Genomic DNA, 19,655 nt, shown 5'->3' on the forward strand with positions numbered 1-19,655 from the left:
GAAATCAATGAAACAGAAAAGGAACAAATAGAGAAAAATCAACAAAACCAAAAACTGGTATGTAGCAGTAAAAGATGATTAAAATTAATGAATGAAAGCAAGGACACTACTACAGATCCTACATACCTTAAAAAGATAAAAAGGGAATATTATGATCAACTTCATGATAAAAAAGTTTAACTTAGACGACAAAGACAAATTCCTTGAAATATACAAAAAAAGAAAGAAAAAAATCTAAGTTCTATATTTATAAATGAAATGGGATTTGTAATTAAAAGCCTTCCCAAAAAACCACAAGACAAAGGCACAGATTAGAATATTTGTCCAATAAAGGATTTATTCCCAATATATATGAAGAACTGTTTTAATAGTAAAAAAAAAAAAAAAAAGAAAAGCCAGTAAAGAATGATAGAAAGATTTAAAGATACTTCATCAAAGAAGATATATGATTTCTCAAGCAGCACATGAAAAGATGCTCCACATCATTTGTATTCAGAGAAATAAAAATTAAAACTTCAACAGGTGAAAGGATAAACAAACTGTGGCTTATGTATTCAAATGGAATACTAATTATCAATAAAAAAGAACAACCCACTGACACATGTAACAGCAAGGATGAACCTCAAAAAAGCCATGCCACATGAAAGACAGGCACAAAAAATGAAATCTAGAAAAGGCAAACTGATCTAAAATAGGTAAATTCATAAAACCAGAGAGCAGAATGGTGGTTGCCAGGTGCTGGGGGAAGGGAGGGGTGGTAGGGAAAATGGGGTGATGTCCATAAAAGGGTACAAACTCTCAGCTATGAGATGAGTAAGTTCTGGGGGTCTAAGGTACAGCATGGTGGTTACAGTTAAGAACACTGTACACTTGAAATTTACTAAGAGAGTAGATCGTACAAATAAAAAAACAGTAACTATGTGGGATGATGGATGTGTTAACTTGATTGTGATAATCATTTCACGATGTATATATGTATATCAGATCATCACATTGTACACCTTAAAAAAAAAGCACTTGTACATCCTAAATATAAACAATTTTTATTTGTCAATCTTATACCAATAAAGCTGGGGGAAAAAAATAAAGTTTTTAGATCATAATAGAAAAAAAGGCAAAACTAACCCCAGTAGTTGCCTGGGGGCGTGGGGGGGGGTAGTTAATTGATAGCAAAGGGGTAAGAGAAAAAACTTTTTGGCATGATGGAAATCTTGACTGTGGAAGTGGCTGTAAGGGTATACAGTTGTCAAGGGCCAAACTGTACATTTCAAATGAATGAGTTTTTATTTTATGTGTAAAAAAAAGGAAAAATTCCTCAAGAAGCACCTCTTCTTCCTTCATGTCTTCAAAATGACTATTCTTCAGCATTAAAAAGACAGCTCATATGTATTTAAATCATGAGTTTCCAGATTATTTCTCAAACAGTTATCTCTATAACGCTAGATGTGAATACACTCTCAGAAAAAAAATTCTGATGGTCAATTAAATTTGGAAATGGTTTCTACCAGAGGTTCACAATAATTACTAGCCTATTAAAGGCTTCCTTTACCCCAAATACCTATGAAAAGTATTTCATGAAATACAGTTAGGGAAATGTCATTGCCTAAATATTAAAGATCTTACCTTAAATAATTTTCTGTACCCCTAGTGTTCTAAAATACAGCCAACCTGGAATAAGTATTTGTTAATCTGAACAGAATACTAGAATAGCTACACTTGGATAGCCAACAGGCATCTCAAATTTACTAGATCCAAAACTGAGTTCCAAGTAATCTCTTCAAAATCTGTTCCTAACATATCCTTCATCAAGGTAACAGCAATTATATCCTTCCAGTTGTTCAGGCTAAAAATCTTGGTGTCATCCTTGATGCCTTGCTTTCTAACATCCCACAGACAATCCATTAGCAAAACCTGCCAGTTTCACTTTAAAAATATGCTCACAATCAGACCACGACTCACCGCTATGGCTACACTGGTCCAACCCATCATCACCTCTCATCTGAATTAATGCAATAGTCCAGGAATTGGTAAACTTTTTCTGTAATGAGCCAGACAGTAAATGGCTTTTCTGGGCATATGGTCTCTGTGGCAGTTACTCAACTCACCACTGGAGCGCAGAAGCAGCCAGAGACAACACGTAAATGAATAAGCATAAGCATGGCTGTGTTTCAATAAAACTTGTCAGACAATGCAATTTGAATTTCATGTAATTTTCACATTTCATGATGTATTCTTCTTCTCCAAATATTATTCTTCTGATTTTTTTCCCCAGCCATTAAAAAATGTAAAAACCATTCTTAGCTCATGGGCTATTCAAACACAGGTGGGAGGCTGGATTTGGCCCATGGGCCATTATTTGCGGACTCCTACAAGAGCTTCCTTTCTTTCACCTTGTGTTCTTTATTCTGTTTTAAACAGAGCAGGCCAGCAATCCTTATACAATATTAATCAGATCATGTCATTCCCCTCTCCTTAAGCACTCCAATGGTTTCACCCATTCTAGACTAAAAACTGAAGTCCTTAAAATGGTTAACAAGGGCCTGCACAATAACTAATCAATTGTCCTAATATGTACATGAGAGTATTAAGACCAGATTAATTAAAAGCAGGTTTAGATACTCTGTTACAAAAGGCAAAAGAAATGGGAATTTAGAGCATATTATAGTATCAGTGTAGCAAGAATAAAGGAAACGAAAACATCTGATGACAGAATTGGCAAATGAGTAAATTAATATACAAGCTCTCTGTACGGATCAAATCTATGTTAAAGTGATTAGAATATACAAAGATAAGAAGTCATAATTTCCCAAAATTCTATATATTTGTAAGCACATTAGGTAAAAGCTAAGCAAAGACCGTAAGAAGTTCAGCCAAGAAATTTAACGGCCCAGTTTATTTTGAAGGGCTCACAGGAAAAGTGTGAGAATTATGATGTGAATAAGAACAAGCATTAAAATGTCATCTGAAGAAAGTTTTCTAATTATAATAAACCAGTTCAACACACATGTCTAAAAGCCAAAGGTTTAGATATATAAAATTAGTAATTAAATAATCTACTAAAAAATACCATTTGTCTAATTATGAAATAATTCATCATAGGGTTATATTAAATTAGTAACTGCATCACAGAAGTTTAATTAAAGAAACAAAAATTTATAGAAAAGCATATAGCAGCACATTGCAATTCGGCCTAATAACAAACAAAAATGATCAACATATCCTGTCTTAAATATTTAGCTAAAATTAGGAAATAGTCTATATTGTAAAACTCCGTAAGAATCATAAAAGTGATAGTTTTTCCACTCAATTAACTTTTAGAACAAAGCAGTTACATAAAACCAGAAATCACAAATGCAGAATCACAAATCCCTAATAATTCCAAGTAACACTAATTTCCTTATAGGGTTCACTTAAAATAAGAAGGCTATTACCATATCATATCTTGACATGATTGTTTCTTCCTATATAACCTTTGCTTAATGTTCCACCTATATACTCAGTAAAATTCTACCAGTTTGAGGATTTCCCCATAATCTTTTTAGGAGGAATCATGTTTTTTCACTCATTTCCTTATATTGCATCCTAGTACTTCAAAAGTCTTCCTCCCATTTATAAGCTAACTTGGAGAGAACCAATACATATAATACATGTGAAATTTTACTTTATACTTTATGAAGCCATCAAAAGTCCTAAAATTAATTATTTCATAAACATTTTCCTTCTCTGACTTTAAAATTTTTACAACTACCCATACTTTGTTTACAATTAAGAGCCATTTCTTCAGTATACAATAAGGAATTTCAGAGCAGATAACTCACTTGTTACCCCACTTCCAGAGGAGTGAAATGGCAAGTCACTGATAATCTTTATATGATTTATTTAAAGAAAAAAAAAATCACTCGTACTAAGTTATGAGAGAATGAACTGAGTGGGTTAAGACTAAAAGTGAAAAGACAGGTTATTTTAACTGGGTTGGCAAGAATACATGTCTTCAAGAAACACTTTGGAGATGGACGTATCAATTACCTCAGCAGTTGGTTTCTGTCAAGGATGACCTAAGTCTCCAAAGATGAGCAAAATCAGGGCACTGCTCAATAGTCCTTTTCTATCAGTGAGTACGATTTGATTTTCACAAAATGTTTCACTGTACTTATGAGAGTATATTGAAGATCTCAAGAATGTGAGGAGGTATGGTTCAGATTTATGGAAATGAGATTAAACAACTGATTAACTGTACCTACAATGAAAAGGATATTTTTAGTAGATACTTGATGGTAACAGATTTAGATGTGCCAGACTAGTTATACTATATGTAACTAAAGAAATGACTCTTCTCTAGTTATGCATGGTTTATTCTGTCATTTAAGAAACAAAAGAGATTAAAATAAACGGATTACTGAAATCAAAGAAACATCTGAAATAAAAATGGTATTATCCAGGGTAAACAAGTTCGTTAGGTAAAACATTACGACTCTACAAATGAATGAAGTGTGATCATCTCAAAATCCCTATTACTTTTGCAGTGAAATTAGAAAATGCTAAGGTTTCTCTGAGTTCCTGTGCTTGCTGGAAAAATGGGGGGAAAAGAACTTACTTTGTAAGGTTGTTTTGAAACCCCAATTTGAATTTAAAAAGTGTGAACTCTAAACATTAAGTTATGTGTGGTGTTATGTAAACTGATGGAGACACATTCAAATCATCAAAATTATTAGAAAAATTAGAATCATGTCACAAGGAGTACAGGTACAACCTTTACCGAGATTTATTAGCCTTACCTCCAGATGTAAAATACAAAATGGAATATTTATTACATTTAATTATAAAATTTTAAATCAAGCACAAAGTATACCAACTCTCCCCTCCACACCCCCAGGTCCCTTAAGCCAGGATTAGATCTTTTGCTATATAACATTAAACATAATAGGCACAAAACCATTAAACTACACACAACTCTCTTTCTACCTCTTTCCAAAGAAGAACTTCTTCTACATGGGTAGGTAAGAAACATTTATACTGAAATAATACAAAGGTAATCCCATACTTGAGCTATAAATTCATTCTGTAAATGATATGTAAACTGAATCATATTCCCCACAGAAACAATATGAACTAGGGATTGTGTACCTGTTCAAAATGTGACCATAAAGATTTAGAATTTTTGTTACAAAAAGCTAATATAAAAACTCATCTAATATAAATATTTTTAAGAACCATGAGAATTATTGTATTCACATTTTTGTGATTAAAGATTAAAAACTTTAGTAATACCCAGGGTCTCAGGGTTTGAGACTCTGTTGAGAAACAGGTATTTTCAGATAACACTGGCAGGACTACAAATTGGTACAAATTTTCTGGAAGGCAACTTAGAAATTTTAATATAAGTACTAAAATTTAAAATGCACTTTATATGGAGTGGAGGATAAGATCACTGAAGATGAAGCAATATAAAAGAACTGAGAGGCCAAGAGTACTGAAAGGATCGTTTACATAAATCAGAAATCTTAGGGGAAAAAATTTCAACTCCTTTTTCTGTTGTCCCATTCTTTCTTGAACTTGAGCTAATCAGGCTTTTAAATCCACCATCCAAAAATCTGTTTGGCAAGGTCACCAATGACTACTACTTGCTAAATCCAATGGTTAACTCCCCATTCTTATCTTAACTGAACAATCTTCAGCAACAAACTTCTCTTGGCTTCCAGGACTCCACACTCCTGGTTTTTCTCCAGCCTCAGGGACTCCTCTCCTTGGGGTCTTTTCAAGTCACTCTCCAAAATTCCTTTTGGTGTCTTATCTACAATCCCTAAGTATGAACTTCAATAGTTTTTATTATCTTAGAAATATTAAGTGAGTTAAAAGTGTGAAAAGTGCTCAGAATGGTGCTTGGTACATTAGTAAAAGTTAGCTCTTATTTTTCTAAAAGAAAATCTTACCGTATTATGGGAAAATTTCACTAGGAAACATTAACCTTTCTGTGGTAAACAATGATATATGCCAGGAGAGTACGTGGAACCCACAGACAACTCAAATAATGTGCTCCCACTAACACAGCTCACCCAACATAAGTATTAATTTGTACAGACTTCTGTACACCCATTACTTGCTTGCAATGAGAAACTGATCCAAAAAAAGAGAGAAAGCTTTCATCACCCTACTTACTGATGATGCACCTACATTCCTACCCTATAATAGAGTGATGCAAAGGTAATAATACTTTTGAAAAAACAGGCCACTAATTGAGTTTGCTCCCCTCACAACATTCCCTTCACAAAAAATAAACAGGGAACAGATTTTCCCATTTAAGGATTGGAGCAACGTCTATGTTTGTCTATTATTCTATAGTAAATGATTTGGAAATTATCACTTACTGCAGGTACCAGTAATTTCTTCACCTCCTCAACGGCTCTCTTCAGTTTGATCTCTGCTCTGTTTTGAGCATCTTCCACAGTGATCAGTACATGTAAATCTTCATTGAGATGCTCCCAATTAGGCTTGCCTCGATTTTGCTCCTCCTAAAAAATTTACAAAGCATACTATTACAAATTTTTCTTTTCAAAGAGAGAGCACATCTTTCATTATAATAACCTGTTGCAATTATTAAGCTATGCTTGCATTGTTTTGCTATGACATTATAAACCTTTTAAATTCTTTTCTTGGCAAAAAGCCTGAGTGTGAGACTACTAGGTATTGATAGCTAGTACAACAAATATTTGTTGAGCACCTACTATGTACCAAGCATGGAGCCAGATACTCAGAGTATAAGAGTGAACAAGGCAATCACAACCCCTGTAGTGCTCTTATATACTAAGAAACTTATGTATAGTGTCATCCTCAGGTTATCATGAAAAGCGTGTTATTATTCCTATATTTTACTTATGAGTAACTACAAGGTCATCGAGGTTAATTTAAGCAAGTCACCTGTCAAGGTCAACTGACGAACACCTTGCCAATTTAGGAACTGAACCAATATTTTTATTCTAAAATTCACCGATTTTTCCATTTCGTTACAACTACTTTTAATAACATCGGCTGAATTCAAGATTAGGAAAAGTATTTTGCCAACAGACATTACTGTATAAGACAAATGCCATTTGTTTTAAGCATTTCAAGTAGTAATTATAGAACCATTTCATTATAAAAATAATCACAGCAAGGAATAAATGTGAGAATAGTCTTAACTGTATTTCTATCAGACCTTACTTTGAAAACAGTGAACTGTACAGTTACTCTTTAACCATACCATCTTAAATACTAGTTTTAGTAGAGAACATCTACATTTCATTTCCTTGGTGTCTTCAAATGACTTAGTGAGCCCCAGGCTGAAAACACTGCCAAGCTATAGGGAGGTTTAGCAGTAGAGTTGGCCATACTTCCCTTTCACCTAAGATATAATAATTTCAGAACCATTTCTTGCTTTAAGCTTTAGAGATAATACACAAATATATTTATAAATATTTCATAAATATGATTCTTTAAAAATTAAAAACACAAATATAAATTTATAAATAAATGTAAGAATGGTATAAATAAATGCATTTGGCTCAGTGCCAGGTACCATACATAAACAATAAACAATACCTGTTGTTGAACTTTCATCTTTAAAGATTACTATTTACTGAACTGTGAGATTCCATCAAAGAAAATAAAACTGGTATAAAAAAACAGCTTTCTACTACAACTCACATGTTTGCAGAGGCCATGCTAGGAAAAAATCTATGGAACTCAGCCAATAGGGATAGAAATAAGTTCTTAAAGTATATGCTTCTGCCTCTATTTTCTGTTAATATCATTAGTATGAAAATGCACCCAAATGTTGTGAGGGGAAACGAGAAACAAAACAAAGCACACCAACCTATGGTAGGCCATCTATGTGTTCCCAAGGAGTAAACTCAGAGATACCACAGTATGCTCACAGGGGTACCATGGGGTACTTGAAATTTCAAGGGAAACAGCAATAGCTGATGTCTGTCAGATACCATGCAAACTTCTAGCTCAAAATACTGGACTTTATCAATATTAGATCACGCTACATTCCTTGTGATAATGTCTTATCTTTGCGATGCTAGGTTTTCAGTGGTGCTGTAATAAAAAGCCAAGTCCATGCAAAAATCAATGTGGAACAGGAAAACAGGGTGGTAGTGTCCAATCCGATTCCCAGGTTTGAGAATGTGAACAGTGCCCAAGAGAAAAACAAATCCCATTAATAAATAATGTGGCTATTTATAAATAAAATAAAATAAAATTTTTTTCAGTTTAAGTTGTTTTGATAAACTAAGTTGTTTGGAAGTAACTATTTAATAATAAGAAGAAAAACTATGAAGTATTTCTTTTCACCTAGGGGACACCATGAAAAACTGACAGACCCGAGGAGTCAATGAGTCAACAAACTGGGAATGTCAGCGTTATCTGTGTGCCGAATATAAAATGTGTAGTAGATATACCTCTACTGTGCAAATAAAAACTAATTTTAAAATCCAGATTTTAATTTTTATGTTGAAAACTGCTGACGATATTTTCTCATTAAAATTTGTATGTTATCAATTCTTATAGATAAATTTAATAAAGTTCCGTGTGTGTGTGTGTGTGTGTGTGTGTATATGTTTATATTTTAATGAACCTATAAGTGTCTCTACATCCGTACAAATAAGGGACTTCTGCTTCAGGCCAAGATAAAGTAACATGAACAAGACTCTCTTGCCTGAAACAACCAAAAAAAAAAAAAAAAAAAAGGCAAAACAAAAGAAACATCAGTCCTCAAGCCTCTGGACCTCAGGCAATAGGACAGTGAGGCTGAAAGATGGGAAATCAATGAAGTAAGACCCATTACTGTCCCAGCACCCTGGCTTGGGAATCTCTAGGCTGCAGCCCTGGGAACGGTGCCAGGCTGCCTCTCTGAGTTGAGACGACTAAGCTTAGCGTCTCGGGAGACCAAAGCAGCTAGAGCTCACCAAAAAGAATACTGGAAAGAGCTGCACAGAAAGAGAACTCTGGAGATCTGCACAAAGTTGACTCAAGTATTCAACTGAACACTGATCAGCACGTATGTGGGAAGAAGTACCAGAGGCCAAAGAAAGAACTAGCCAAAGGATTCAAGGTAAAAGTGCCAGGTTCTCACACAGAGCCAGATGGGAAAGACTTCATGATATACAGACACTGGGTAAAGTGCACAGAGGTCTTGCCTCAGTAGTGGAAAATAATTAGTCAGTAGTCTGAACACTGTTCCAAATACTGCCTAAATAAATCTTAAAAGCAAGATCTAAAAGGATCAAACTGTTTCCAATTTAACTGTGTCCCAGAACAAAGCCCAAGAATAACTACAGGAATGTCCCCCCAACAAGGTAAAATTCACACTATCTGGCATCTAATCAGAAATTAACAGGCAGGGACTTCCCTGGCAGTCCAGTGGTTAAGACTTTGCCTTCCAGTGCCGGGGGTGAGGGTTCAATCCCTGGTTGGGGAGCTAAGATCCCACATTCCTCGGGGCCAAAAAAACAAAACAGAAGCAATATTGTAACAAATTCAATAAGACTTTAAAAATGGTCCTCATCAAAAAAAAAAAAAAAAATCTTAAAAAAAAAATTAACAGGCAAAGGAGGAGAAAAATGAAACATATATAAGAAAATCAATCAATCGAAACCAACCTAGAACTGACACAGATGTTATAATTAGTAGATAAAGACACTAAAAAGCATGTGTTTGTGATATTATTAATGCATACAGATACAAGGTACAAGATACAGATACAAGGACAAGTGGGGAACATTTATAATCCAAAATATTTTAGAAAGGCCTAAGAATGAAAATTAAAATCCTAAGTGACTTGCCACAGAAATTTTTATACGTGGGGAAGACAAAAGTCAGAGGATTTAAAAAGGAATGGATATTATTTGCATGACAGGAACAAAGAATAAAGCTGCAGTATAATTTGAATTGCGCTTTATTGGAGGAATAAATTTTTGAGTTGTACAACACCTTGGTCAATGATACTCTTAATAAATTCATCAACTTAGGTGCCTGTTAAAAATACAAAAACAAAAGAAAATTATACCTACCCTAATGTTTGCTTCAAAACAAATAGTTTTGCTTATGGTTTCAAAAACACTTATAGACAAAAAAGGTAAAACTAATGTAGTCATGTACTTTCACTCCTTCCTAAAATTCTTCTAAAACACTGTACACTTTAAAATGCACAAACTCATAAGGAAGAAGAAAATGGGAAAGGAAACAATTTGGAAACTAGAAAGCAGATGCCTAAGTAGTCAGGGACTTAACTAACCCAGGCAAGAAGAAACCAACTTACACTTAGAACCTCCATAAAGGCTTAGGAAATTGGCAGCAGTAAAAGTCGGGGGTAAGGGTGGGGCTAAGACTGGAAAACTGAAGGGAGAGCTGAATCTCCGCATCCCCTATCCTTAAATAGCTGGCTATCTAGCACTCCCTAATTTCTAGCAAAAGACTAGAAATGTATTCCTAAAGAGTTCCACTTTCTAGAAATGGGTTTTGATGGGCAGCTGACAGGATCATTTACACAGTGAAGGCTGAGGTATCCAGTCTTTTCCCCCACTCCACACCCAGAATGAGGACAGCCAGCCCACATACTGGGGGCAAGAAACTGGAAGACCTTTCTCTGGAAGGTCTGGCCAACCCAACAACAGGAAACCACCTGAAGAAAGCAATCACTGGGCAGTGAGAAGAAAAACTCAAAAAGACTCAGAGAGTTAAGAGAAGATACTGCATCCCTGAAACAAGTAAAAAATGCTATGAAAAGAATTCAAAACATAAAAAGGAACTCTTGAAACTTAAATATGATAGTAAAAATAAAAAACGTGATAGAGGGGTTTGAAGATAAAAACTGAATTCTCCCTCCAAGTAGCAGCAAAGACAGAGATGGAAAACGGCGGAGAAAGAGTATAAAAATTACAGAACTAGTCCAAGAGGTCCAAAAACTGAATTACTGATGTCTCACCAAGAAAAAGGAAGCAGACGGGAGAAAAATCATCAACATGTTACATACTTTTAAAACAAAACTGAATGATAAGAGCTTCCAAATGGAAAGGGCCCAATGAGTTCTCACACAATGAAAGAGTGAGATGAAAACTAAAAAAGTCAACTAGTAGCAAGGTAAGCACAAAATGCAGCAATAGAGAATAAATACCTAAAGCATCTCTTCAAGAGTAAGAAGTGACTGTGGGTGGTGCTGGCTGTTAGCAGGGAAGAGGATGTTTTCTACATCAGGCTCTACAGAATTACATATTTTTAATCTATGAGCATATTAAACTTCATTTTAAAAACGGTTTTAAGATCACTCCACTCAGAAGCCACTTTTATACAACGGTGGTCCATTCTAACTCAGGAAGAGTTAATGCCTTTAACAGTGAGTTTGAGCCTAGTAATTATTCACTACAAATATAAGTTCTCCCTGTATTTTCTTTCTGTTTCTTAAACAGATAGTAAAGGCAATCTGAAATTGGCAAACACTACGCAAGTCAATAAAACATATCCATAAAGGTTCTCTTTCAGCTATAAACAAACAAGAGATAGAGTAAGATTACAGGGTGTCTACTTCTATATCCCAGAATACCTGCAGTAAGAATCTACTCCCCAAATTTCTCACTTTAATAAATAATTTGGGACAAAGAAAAGGATGAAATGAAGCAGAGAGGACTGACGGCAAAATGGAGATACATCAAATATGGTCTATCTCCTAGAAACTGTGGTTGAGGCATTAATTTCTTTTTACTGTCACATTTCAAATAGTATTTCAGGAATAAACAGCTGAGAAACTGATGTGGAAAAAACAGCTCATTACAAATTATTTTAATTTCTGTTTTACAGTCACCAAAAGCATTTCATATAATGTGCCACCAAATCTTCAGCAATATATAATATGGGTTTTTTTGTATCCACATATTCGCAAATTTACATTTCCAGCACAGTCCTTATTCCTGGATCTCCAAATTCAACTGCCAACTTGACATGTGTGTGTCCCTGTCTCTAAAGCACTCTCTAACTCACCATGTTCAGCTCATTACCTCCCTTCTGCAAACTAGTCCCCAATTATGTCTCAGCTATTATTGACCCTGAATGAGTTTTCTGAGTCAGTGTGAATTTTTAATACTTGAGGACAAAGATCAATTGGTTTTGAAGAAAGTCTGAAATGCAGTTACCAGCTTTCTTTTGCCTTGACAGAGAGGCTGCTATACACTCACCCATTCATTTCAATCCACACTAACTTCAGGTGCCATTTCTCGCTTACATTCACTCCACGCTGTCAATAAATTGGCCTATTCACAAACATGGATTCTGATACCCACAACTTTATGCAATTTATCACTTACGTCCAGAATGCTTTCTTTAATATTTACTTTTATCTTTTGCTCTAAGTGTGTCATACTATAACTTATAGCTATCTGTGCATTGTCTTTAGCTATTAGATTTACTGAATTGAATGACTGAGCTTTTATTATTGGGGAGCATCACTAAAATCAAATACCAAATTGTATCCCCACAGTGCTCTTCTGTATTCATTATTACTGTGTCTGCCTATATAAGCCTCCAGACAGTCTACCTTGATCATTTATCTTTGTTTCTGGGCCTGCTTCTTTTTGACCTCCTATTTAAGTTGCCAGTTACATTTGAAAATCTTTACGCGTTATCTTTTATTCTTGTTCTCTTACTTCTCTTCTAGTCAACTCACTCAGATTCTCTAGCATAATGCTCATGAGCGCTGATTTTCATATCCCACAAAAGACAGTGCTGTTCCTTTAGTCTATCAGCTCAATATTACCTTGTTTCAATATACCAGAAGAACGGAGTAAATAAGGGTCAATCTTTTTAAAACTGCAAGACTGAAGTTGTATCTTAATATAACAAAGCAAAATGATAGCAAAGACAAGTTATTCATAAATAATTACTGTGTTTAAAAAAAGTTCAAAGCTCAAAACTGACGACCTTGGTTTTTTTTTTTATTTAAGGGAGTCTGAAATGACAGGACAGCATTCAAGGAAATGGAATGTATCTTTATTTATATAATAAATTAAAGTTTAGTAGCATATAAAACAGCTCTATAATACCAGTCATAACTGATTATGAAACAGATAGACACATTTACCAATAATACTTAATTATGGTCTATATTCTTGGCAAATGTACTATAGAGAAATAAATGTCAAGTAGCTCTTAGTCTCTCGCGTGATGATAAAGAAATTCAGAAATGAAAATGATGCTGATACTACCTAAGCTTTTATTAAACACTTACTGTTTGCCGAGTACCCCACTAAGCAATATAAACACATCACCTCACTCAGTCATCCTAACAGCCCTAAGACTGAGGTCCTATTATTCTCACTAACATGTTAATGAGGAGGTTAAGGCCCATAAGGTTTGCCCAAGTCATACAGACAGTAAGTGTTCTACCAGGGAGAACTTTAGAGGCTGCAACTCTCAACAACCAATTCCTAAAACATGACATCACCTACATGAGAGCCCTAAAATTAAGTAAATTGCCTTAAAATAGCATCATAAATTAGTGAAAGAGCCAGAAACAGAACACTGAAGTCTCGACGCTCTAGAATTTTTTCTACTGTACCATTTTACCTTTAAACATTTTTTTACGTGGGATTTTAAGCACATCTTGTTCTCATAGAATTTTAGAGCTGGTAGGGAATTTGGATGCAGATAAAGAAACAGATTAATTATCTGGTAAATTTATTTAGTGGTTTTTCCCCCGAATTCCACATCATGTTCTCTTTCTCTGTCAATGAATTCCTGATTAAGTCACATGAAGAATAGTATCAACAACTGGCAGAGAAGTACCTGGTAAAACAGATTTCTCACACCTACAAATACACTTTTTTCCTAGATGAGAGAAATGCCTATCAAATTTCAATGACACAAATATACAAAAATGATAAACCTGTGGCCACGTAACACACAATTCCTCCACTCACTAAAATTTTCAATAGGGGAAAATGAAAATCTTGTCTTAATACACAATGCATACATATATCCAACACATTCCTAAATTAGGGCTAATTAAAATCACTGTCCTGAAATAAGTTCTAACCATTACTTTTCAATAAAACATCATCCATTTCAGGGGACTTCGCTGGTGGCGCACTGGTTAAGAATCGGCCTGCCAATGCAGGGGACACAGGTTCGAGCCCTGGTCTGGGAAGATCCCACATGTCGCAGAGCAACTAAGCCCATGCACCACAACTACTGAGCCCACATGCCACAACTACTGAAGCCCGCGCGCCTAGAGCCCGTGCTCTGCAATGAGAAGCCACCACAATGAGAAGCCCGTGCACCGCAACAAAGAGTAGCCCCCCGCTCGCCGCAACTAGAGAAAGCCCGCGTGCAGCAACGAAAACCCAATGCAGCCAAAAAAATAATAATAATAAACCTTAAAAAATCATCCATTTCATTTGCTGTATACAGTGATATACAAATATTAAGTAAAAAAAACTCTCAAAATTTGAGAAACTACCTTTGTTTTTGATTAAAACCAAACCAAAACAAAAAAACCTCGATGAGTCACTGACCTCTGAAATTTAAAATTATGCTCTAATTACAATATCTGTTTGAACAACAAAGTAATTATAACATGAAGCATCAGAACACACTGATTGCCCCAACCCCTGCTGACAGACTCTTTTAATTATACATTTGTAGTCAGGCAAATGAGCACAAGACTTCTTCCCCTACTGTGCTCTTAATGTGAAAGTTCATACTCCAGAACCGCCTAGAAAGGAATTCTAAAGTGTCACATATTTAAGCAAATCAAGGTTCCAATAACACACTTATGAATATATACATCTTAAGCCAAGTGATAAAGCCTAACATATAACTATCCCCGGTTATAGATACAATCTTAAATTAGTTTAAGAAACGTACAATGAGGAACATTTCTTAAAGGAGATTATACATAATTAAATTGCTCACTGACTCTAGTTATAAAGTTGACTTCAAAAAAAATTTCAACTTGAACTTGAGTCCATCAACAATCATGTTTTCAGAGCAAGTTATTTTCTAATAATATATAAAAATTAGAATACTTTTACATTCAGTTTGTGGAAATCATCATCTAGGAATGTCTTTATAGGCAGCAAGCATTCAGCAAATGCTTATGAGAACAATGAAATATTTGCTAAATTCAAAGAACTTTTATGTCAAATATTTTCCAAGTTAATAACAAAAGGACTATTCTCAATATTCTTCCTTCATAAGAAATACCTAACTAACTCCTACAAATATTGAAAAACTGTCACGTTAAGTCCTCATTCCAATTTTCATATATTAATTCCACTAATTTAACTGTAATTACTGTATTTTGAAACTAAACTTATATATCACCAGTTATGGCCAAACTATGGCCAAATAATATTGGTCTGTCCCGATCATGACCAAAATTAGTAAACTTTCACTAGAGCAGAGCCACTTACAGTACCCATGACCATTTGGGAAGCTAAATATGATCTTGATAATACCATAGTTAAGGCTGGAAAGACTGAACTAAATATATGCAAACAGTTTCCCGTAAAAGGACAAAAATGATCAAGTGATTTCTAATTGCATTTCCCAGCAAGTTTAAATATCAATGGCTGCCTAATGCTTAAAAAGAAAAAGAGAGAGCATACAAAGAACTGGCCTGAAATCCTTCTGGACACTCGGCTACGTTCGTGTCGCTAACAATCACTCACACAGAAGTGGTTACTGCCCACGGAAGCATGCAATGCTCCCACTCAGCATTAATAGAGTCATTTCACTATTCACATGCGAAACCTTGTACTGGATCTTATTCATTCCCCCGTCTAGCAGACACAAAGATTATTAAAGGCATAGAAAAACAACCATTTGTTTTAAAATGTGATGTTTTAAAATATTAAATTGAAATATTTACTTGTTGACAGCACACTAAGGAAAGAAGATTAAAAATAAAAAGGACTACCATTTCTACTCATGCCCATTTTCTTTCCCAAATCATCAAAAATCCAATTTCAGAAATCACCTCAGCGAAAATTTCTCCAGGTTCTCTCAGACAGGATGTTTCCTAGATTCCCATTCTATCATTTGTTCTTTTAACTTAAGTCTTATGTATATATTACTATCTAAAAAGCTCCAAGAAGTCTGGAATCACTCAACTCCCATCTCTTCGCACTGACCACACTAAGTGCCCCATATCTATTCAATATTTACTAGATAGAGCACAGCATGAGATACAAAAATGAAGTCACAGCTAATATTAACAAAAAATAACATATATAGGGCTTTGTACTCAGCATTTTATATCCATAAAGTTAATCCTTTTTAAACCTTAGAGGTAGATATTATTATAATACCTATTTCTCATTCGAAAATGACAAACTAATGGGCAGAAACCTGACTTACTCAATGTCACTCAGCTATACTGACTTCAAATTATACACTTCTGCCTTAAAGACTTTACAACTAACAGTATGTTAAAAAGACAAGAAAGGTTAAATATAATATTTAAAAAACAAAAAACCCAAAAAGATTACAATTATTTCACTCAAAACTGTAACAAGAAACAAGATGAACATTTTGACAAATCTACCTACAGGGTAACTTGCTGCCTCGAGCAAAAATCATTACCAGGTCTATGTATGATAGCTTTAAGGAGACAGTAAGTGAATGGCAGCACGTAGTTCACTGTCACAAACGTTTCCTGAGGGAATTTATTCAGAAAGTAAAATCTATAGATATCCAAAACAAAAGAAAACAATTATTTGTTTTAGAATATCTTTTTATTTTATTTATTTATTTATTTATTTATTTATTTAATTTATTTATTTTTGGCTGCGTTGGGTCTTCGTTGCTGCACGCGGGCTTTCTCTAGTTGCGGTGAGCGGGGGCTGCTCTTCATTCCATTGCGCGGGCTTCTCATTGTGGTGGCTTCTCTCGTTGCGGAGCGCAGGCTCTAGGCGCACGGGCTTCACTAGTTGTGGCTCCCGGGCTCTAGAGCGCAGGCTCAGTAGTTGTGGCGCACAGGCTTAGTTGCTCCGCGGCATGTGGGATCTTCCCGGACCAGGGCTCAAACCCGTGTCCCTTGCTTTGGCAGGCGGATTCTTAACCACTGCGCCACCAGGGAAGCCCTAGAATACCATTTTTAAATATGATTTTTAACATCCATTTGATGATATTCTAAGGAATTTATGATATTACACTTACTAGCCACTTACTAGCTGTTTAATCTCGGGCAAAGTATCTGAACCTTGGTCTCCTCATCTGTAAAACAGAGGTAAGTTCTAAATGTGTTATGTTTGTATAGCACATAGAAGAGTAGCTACCATCTCATAATTGATGTCAGCATGGTTTGAACAGGCTGCTATCTAAAATCAAAGAGTAATAGAAGATTACAGGAAATGACATAAGTAGGAATATGGGGAAAGGAAGATTGAACAATAGCAAATAAAATAACATGACTAGAGGTTGTAATTTAGAAAAAAATTGGAAAAGTACTTTGGGGATAAAGAGTACTAGCTTAAGAAATCTATTTTTTAAATTAACAGTCAATAAAAATATATTAAACATACTAAAACAAAATTATTTCAAAATATAATTTTTAGGATACAGAAGCTTAATAAAGATCCACCTGTAATCTCTGAGGTTTCAGAATGAAGAACTCAGCTGATCAAAGCACTGGACTGCCTTCTATATAGCGTTTGGAATTGAAACAACATGTAAAGGAGGATGACCACAGCTTCCCAGAAAGAGGAATAAACCATGATTATTCCATGAGCTCTACAGAAAACAGACTAAGGGCAGTAAAAAGAATTTATAAAAATTTAATGAAATTGAAAAGTTCAAATACTACTTCTTCCATAATATTTTCCCAAGTCACCCCCTCTATGAGAATTCATCTCTCTCCCACTTTGCTTCCTTCCATAGAATTTTATGGCTTTATAATATACTTAATACTATAATATAGTCTTCTGCATCTGATATAGAATAATAAGCCTCAAGAGAGCAAGACAGTTCTTTTTCTTTTTTGAATTACTCACAATGCATTTAAAAATGCCTAAGTAAGAGTTCAGTACCTAACCAGTAGCTTAATATTCTTATGTTCTTCCACCCTACACAGATCCGGGCTTGCACTTCTTTTATGATATTTTTATCAGTTTCTCTCAAATATTTATCTGTGTGTTTGTCTCATTTTATATGTATATATTCTATAAACTAAATGCTGTGTCATATACAAACATACTACTAGTTTCTCAACATATATGCATGCTACCATAATAAACACACTACAAAGTCATTTAAAATGCATTATTAAATTCACAGTAGGCTTTTTTTAAAAAATAAAATTATTTATTTATTTGTTCGTTTTTGGCTGTGTTGGGTCTTCATTGCTGTGCGCAGGCTTTCTCTAGCTGCGGCCAGCAGGGGCTACTCTTCGTTGCAGTGCGCACGCTTCTCATTGCAGTGGCTTCTCTTGTTGCAGAGCACGGGCTCCAGGCGTGCGGGCTTCAGTATTTGTGACACTCGGGCTCAGTAGTTGTGGCTCACGGGCTCTAGAGCGCAGGCTCAGTAGTTGTGGCGCACAGGCTTAGTTGCTCCGGTGGGATCTTCCCAGACCAGGGCTCGAACCCATGTCCCCTGCACTGGCAGGCAGATTCTTAACCACTGCGCCACCAGGGAAGTCCCCATAGTAGGCTTTTTTTAACATCATTATGCATTTTCTTTACTCAACATATGCTAAACTACTGTCCTTATATGTTAGAAACCATTTCCCTAACTTATCTGGCAAAATGTTTTGTATATAGTAAGCACCACAGAAATATATGGAATTAAATATTCCCTACCCCCCAAAAGTGAACAAGGTACATAATATAGTGAGGAAAGAACACAAACTTGAATGCCAGCCTTATTTCAGTACCATATTTCAGTTATCTCAGTAATAACCTTGAGTAACTCATTCATATATTCATTGATTTATTCAATAAATATTTATTAAGTTTTTCTACTATACAGAAGATACTTTCCTAGTGAACAAGGTTTATGACAGGTAACTGGACAAACATGAAAGCCCTTGAAGAGCTTAGAGACTAGGAAGGAAGACAAACATAAAATAAGTAATAACAGAGTAACTACTTACACTTGAGATGAGTGACAGACATCAAAGTTCACTGTGCTATAAAACAGCATACTAAGCCTAACTGATAAGGCTTAGTACGATATCTCATGAAATTTTATTTCCTCATTTGTAAAGGTTACAGGGTTGCAAGGATTAAATGAATGAAAGGGTGTTTAAGACAGTGACTATCTCACAATACCTAATACTTCTGCTGTGTAAGCTGTGTAACTCCTACTACCCTTACTCCTTTCCTAAGTCTTCTTAAAAAGATGGCTTTCCAGCTAACAGGGATTTCCCTTAAATCCACTGCAGGACTTCCTTCCTGATATTATGTTAACATAGATAACCATCAGGAAAGTCACAGTTCCTCAATTACAAAGCCTCAAAATTAAAGCCACAGTAAAAAAAAGAAAAAATTATAATAATAATAAAATAAAATAAATTAGGAATTAATCAACAATTCCTCTAGATTAAAAAATACAGGTACCCACCCCCAAATACCTGGAATGTCATAATTCTTTTCTTGGTAGTGACCATCAACCTTGAGAAGTTTTAGAAT

At 35.0% G+C, this 19,655-nt stretch overlaps 1 protein-coding gene across 7 annotated transcripts in view; it reads right to left on the reverse strand.

Moving 5' to 3' along the window:
• The window catches only part of QKI (QKI, KH domain containing RNA binding), a 138,954-nt gene that overhangs the window by 34,989 nt on the left and 84,310 nt on the right, over positions 1 to 19,655 (reverse strand). For all 7 annotated transcript variants that reach the window (XR_009506113.1, XM_059940855.1, XM_059940853.1 and 4 more), the window contains exon 4: positions 6,366 to 6,509. Coding sequence is in view for 6 of the 7 variants with exons in the window: in XM_059940855.1 (XP_059796838.1) it covers positions 6,366 to 6,509 (144 nt within the window). In the remaining variant the exon portion in view is untranslated. The remainder of the gene's footprint in view (positions 1 to 6,365; positions 6,510 to 19,655) is intronic.

Source organism: Balaenoptera ricei, chromosome 12 (assembly GCF_028023285.1).
Source record: "Balaenoptera ricei isolate mBalRic1 chromosome 12, mBalRic1.hap2, whole genome shotgun sequence".
NCBI lineage: Eukaryota > Metazoa > Chordata > Mammalia > Artiodactyla > Balaenopteridae > Balaenoptera > Balaenoptera ricei.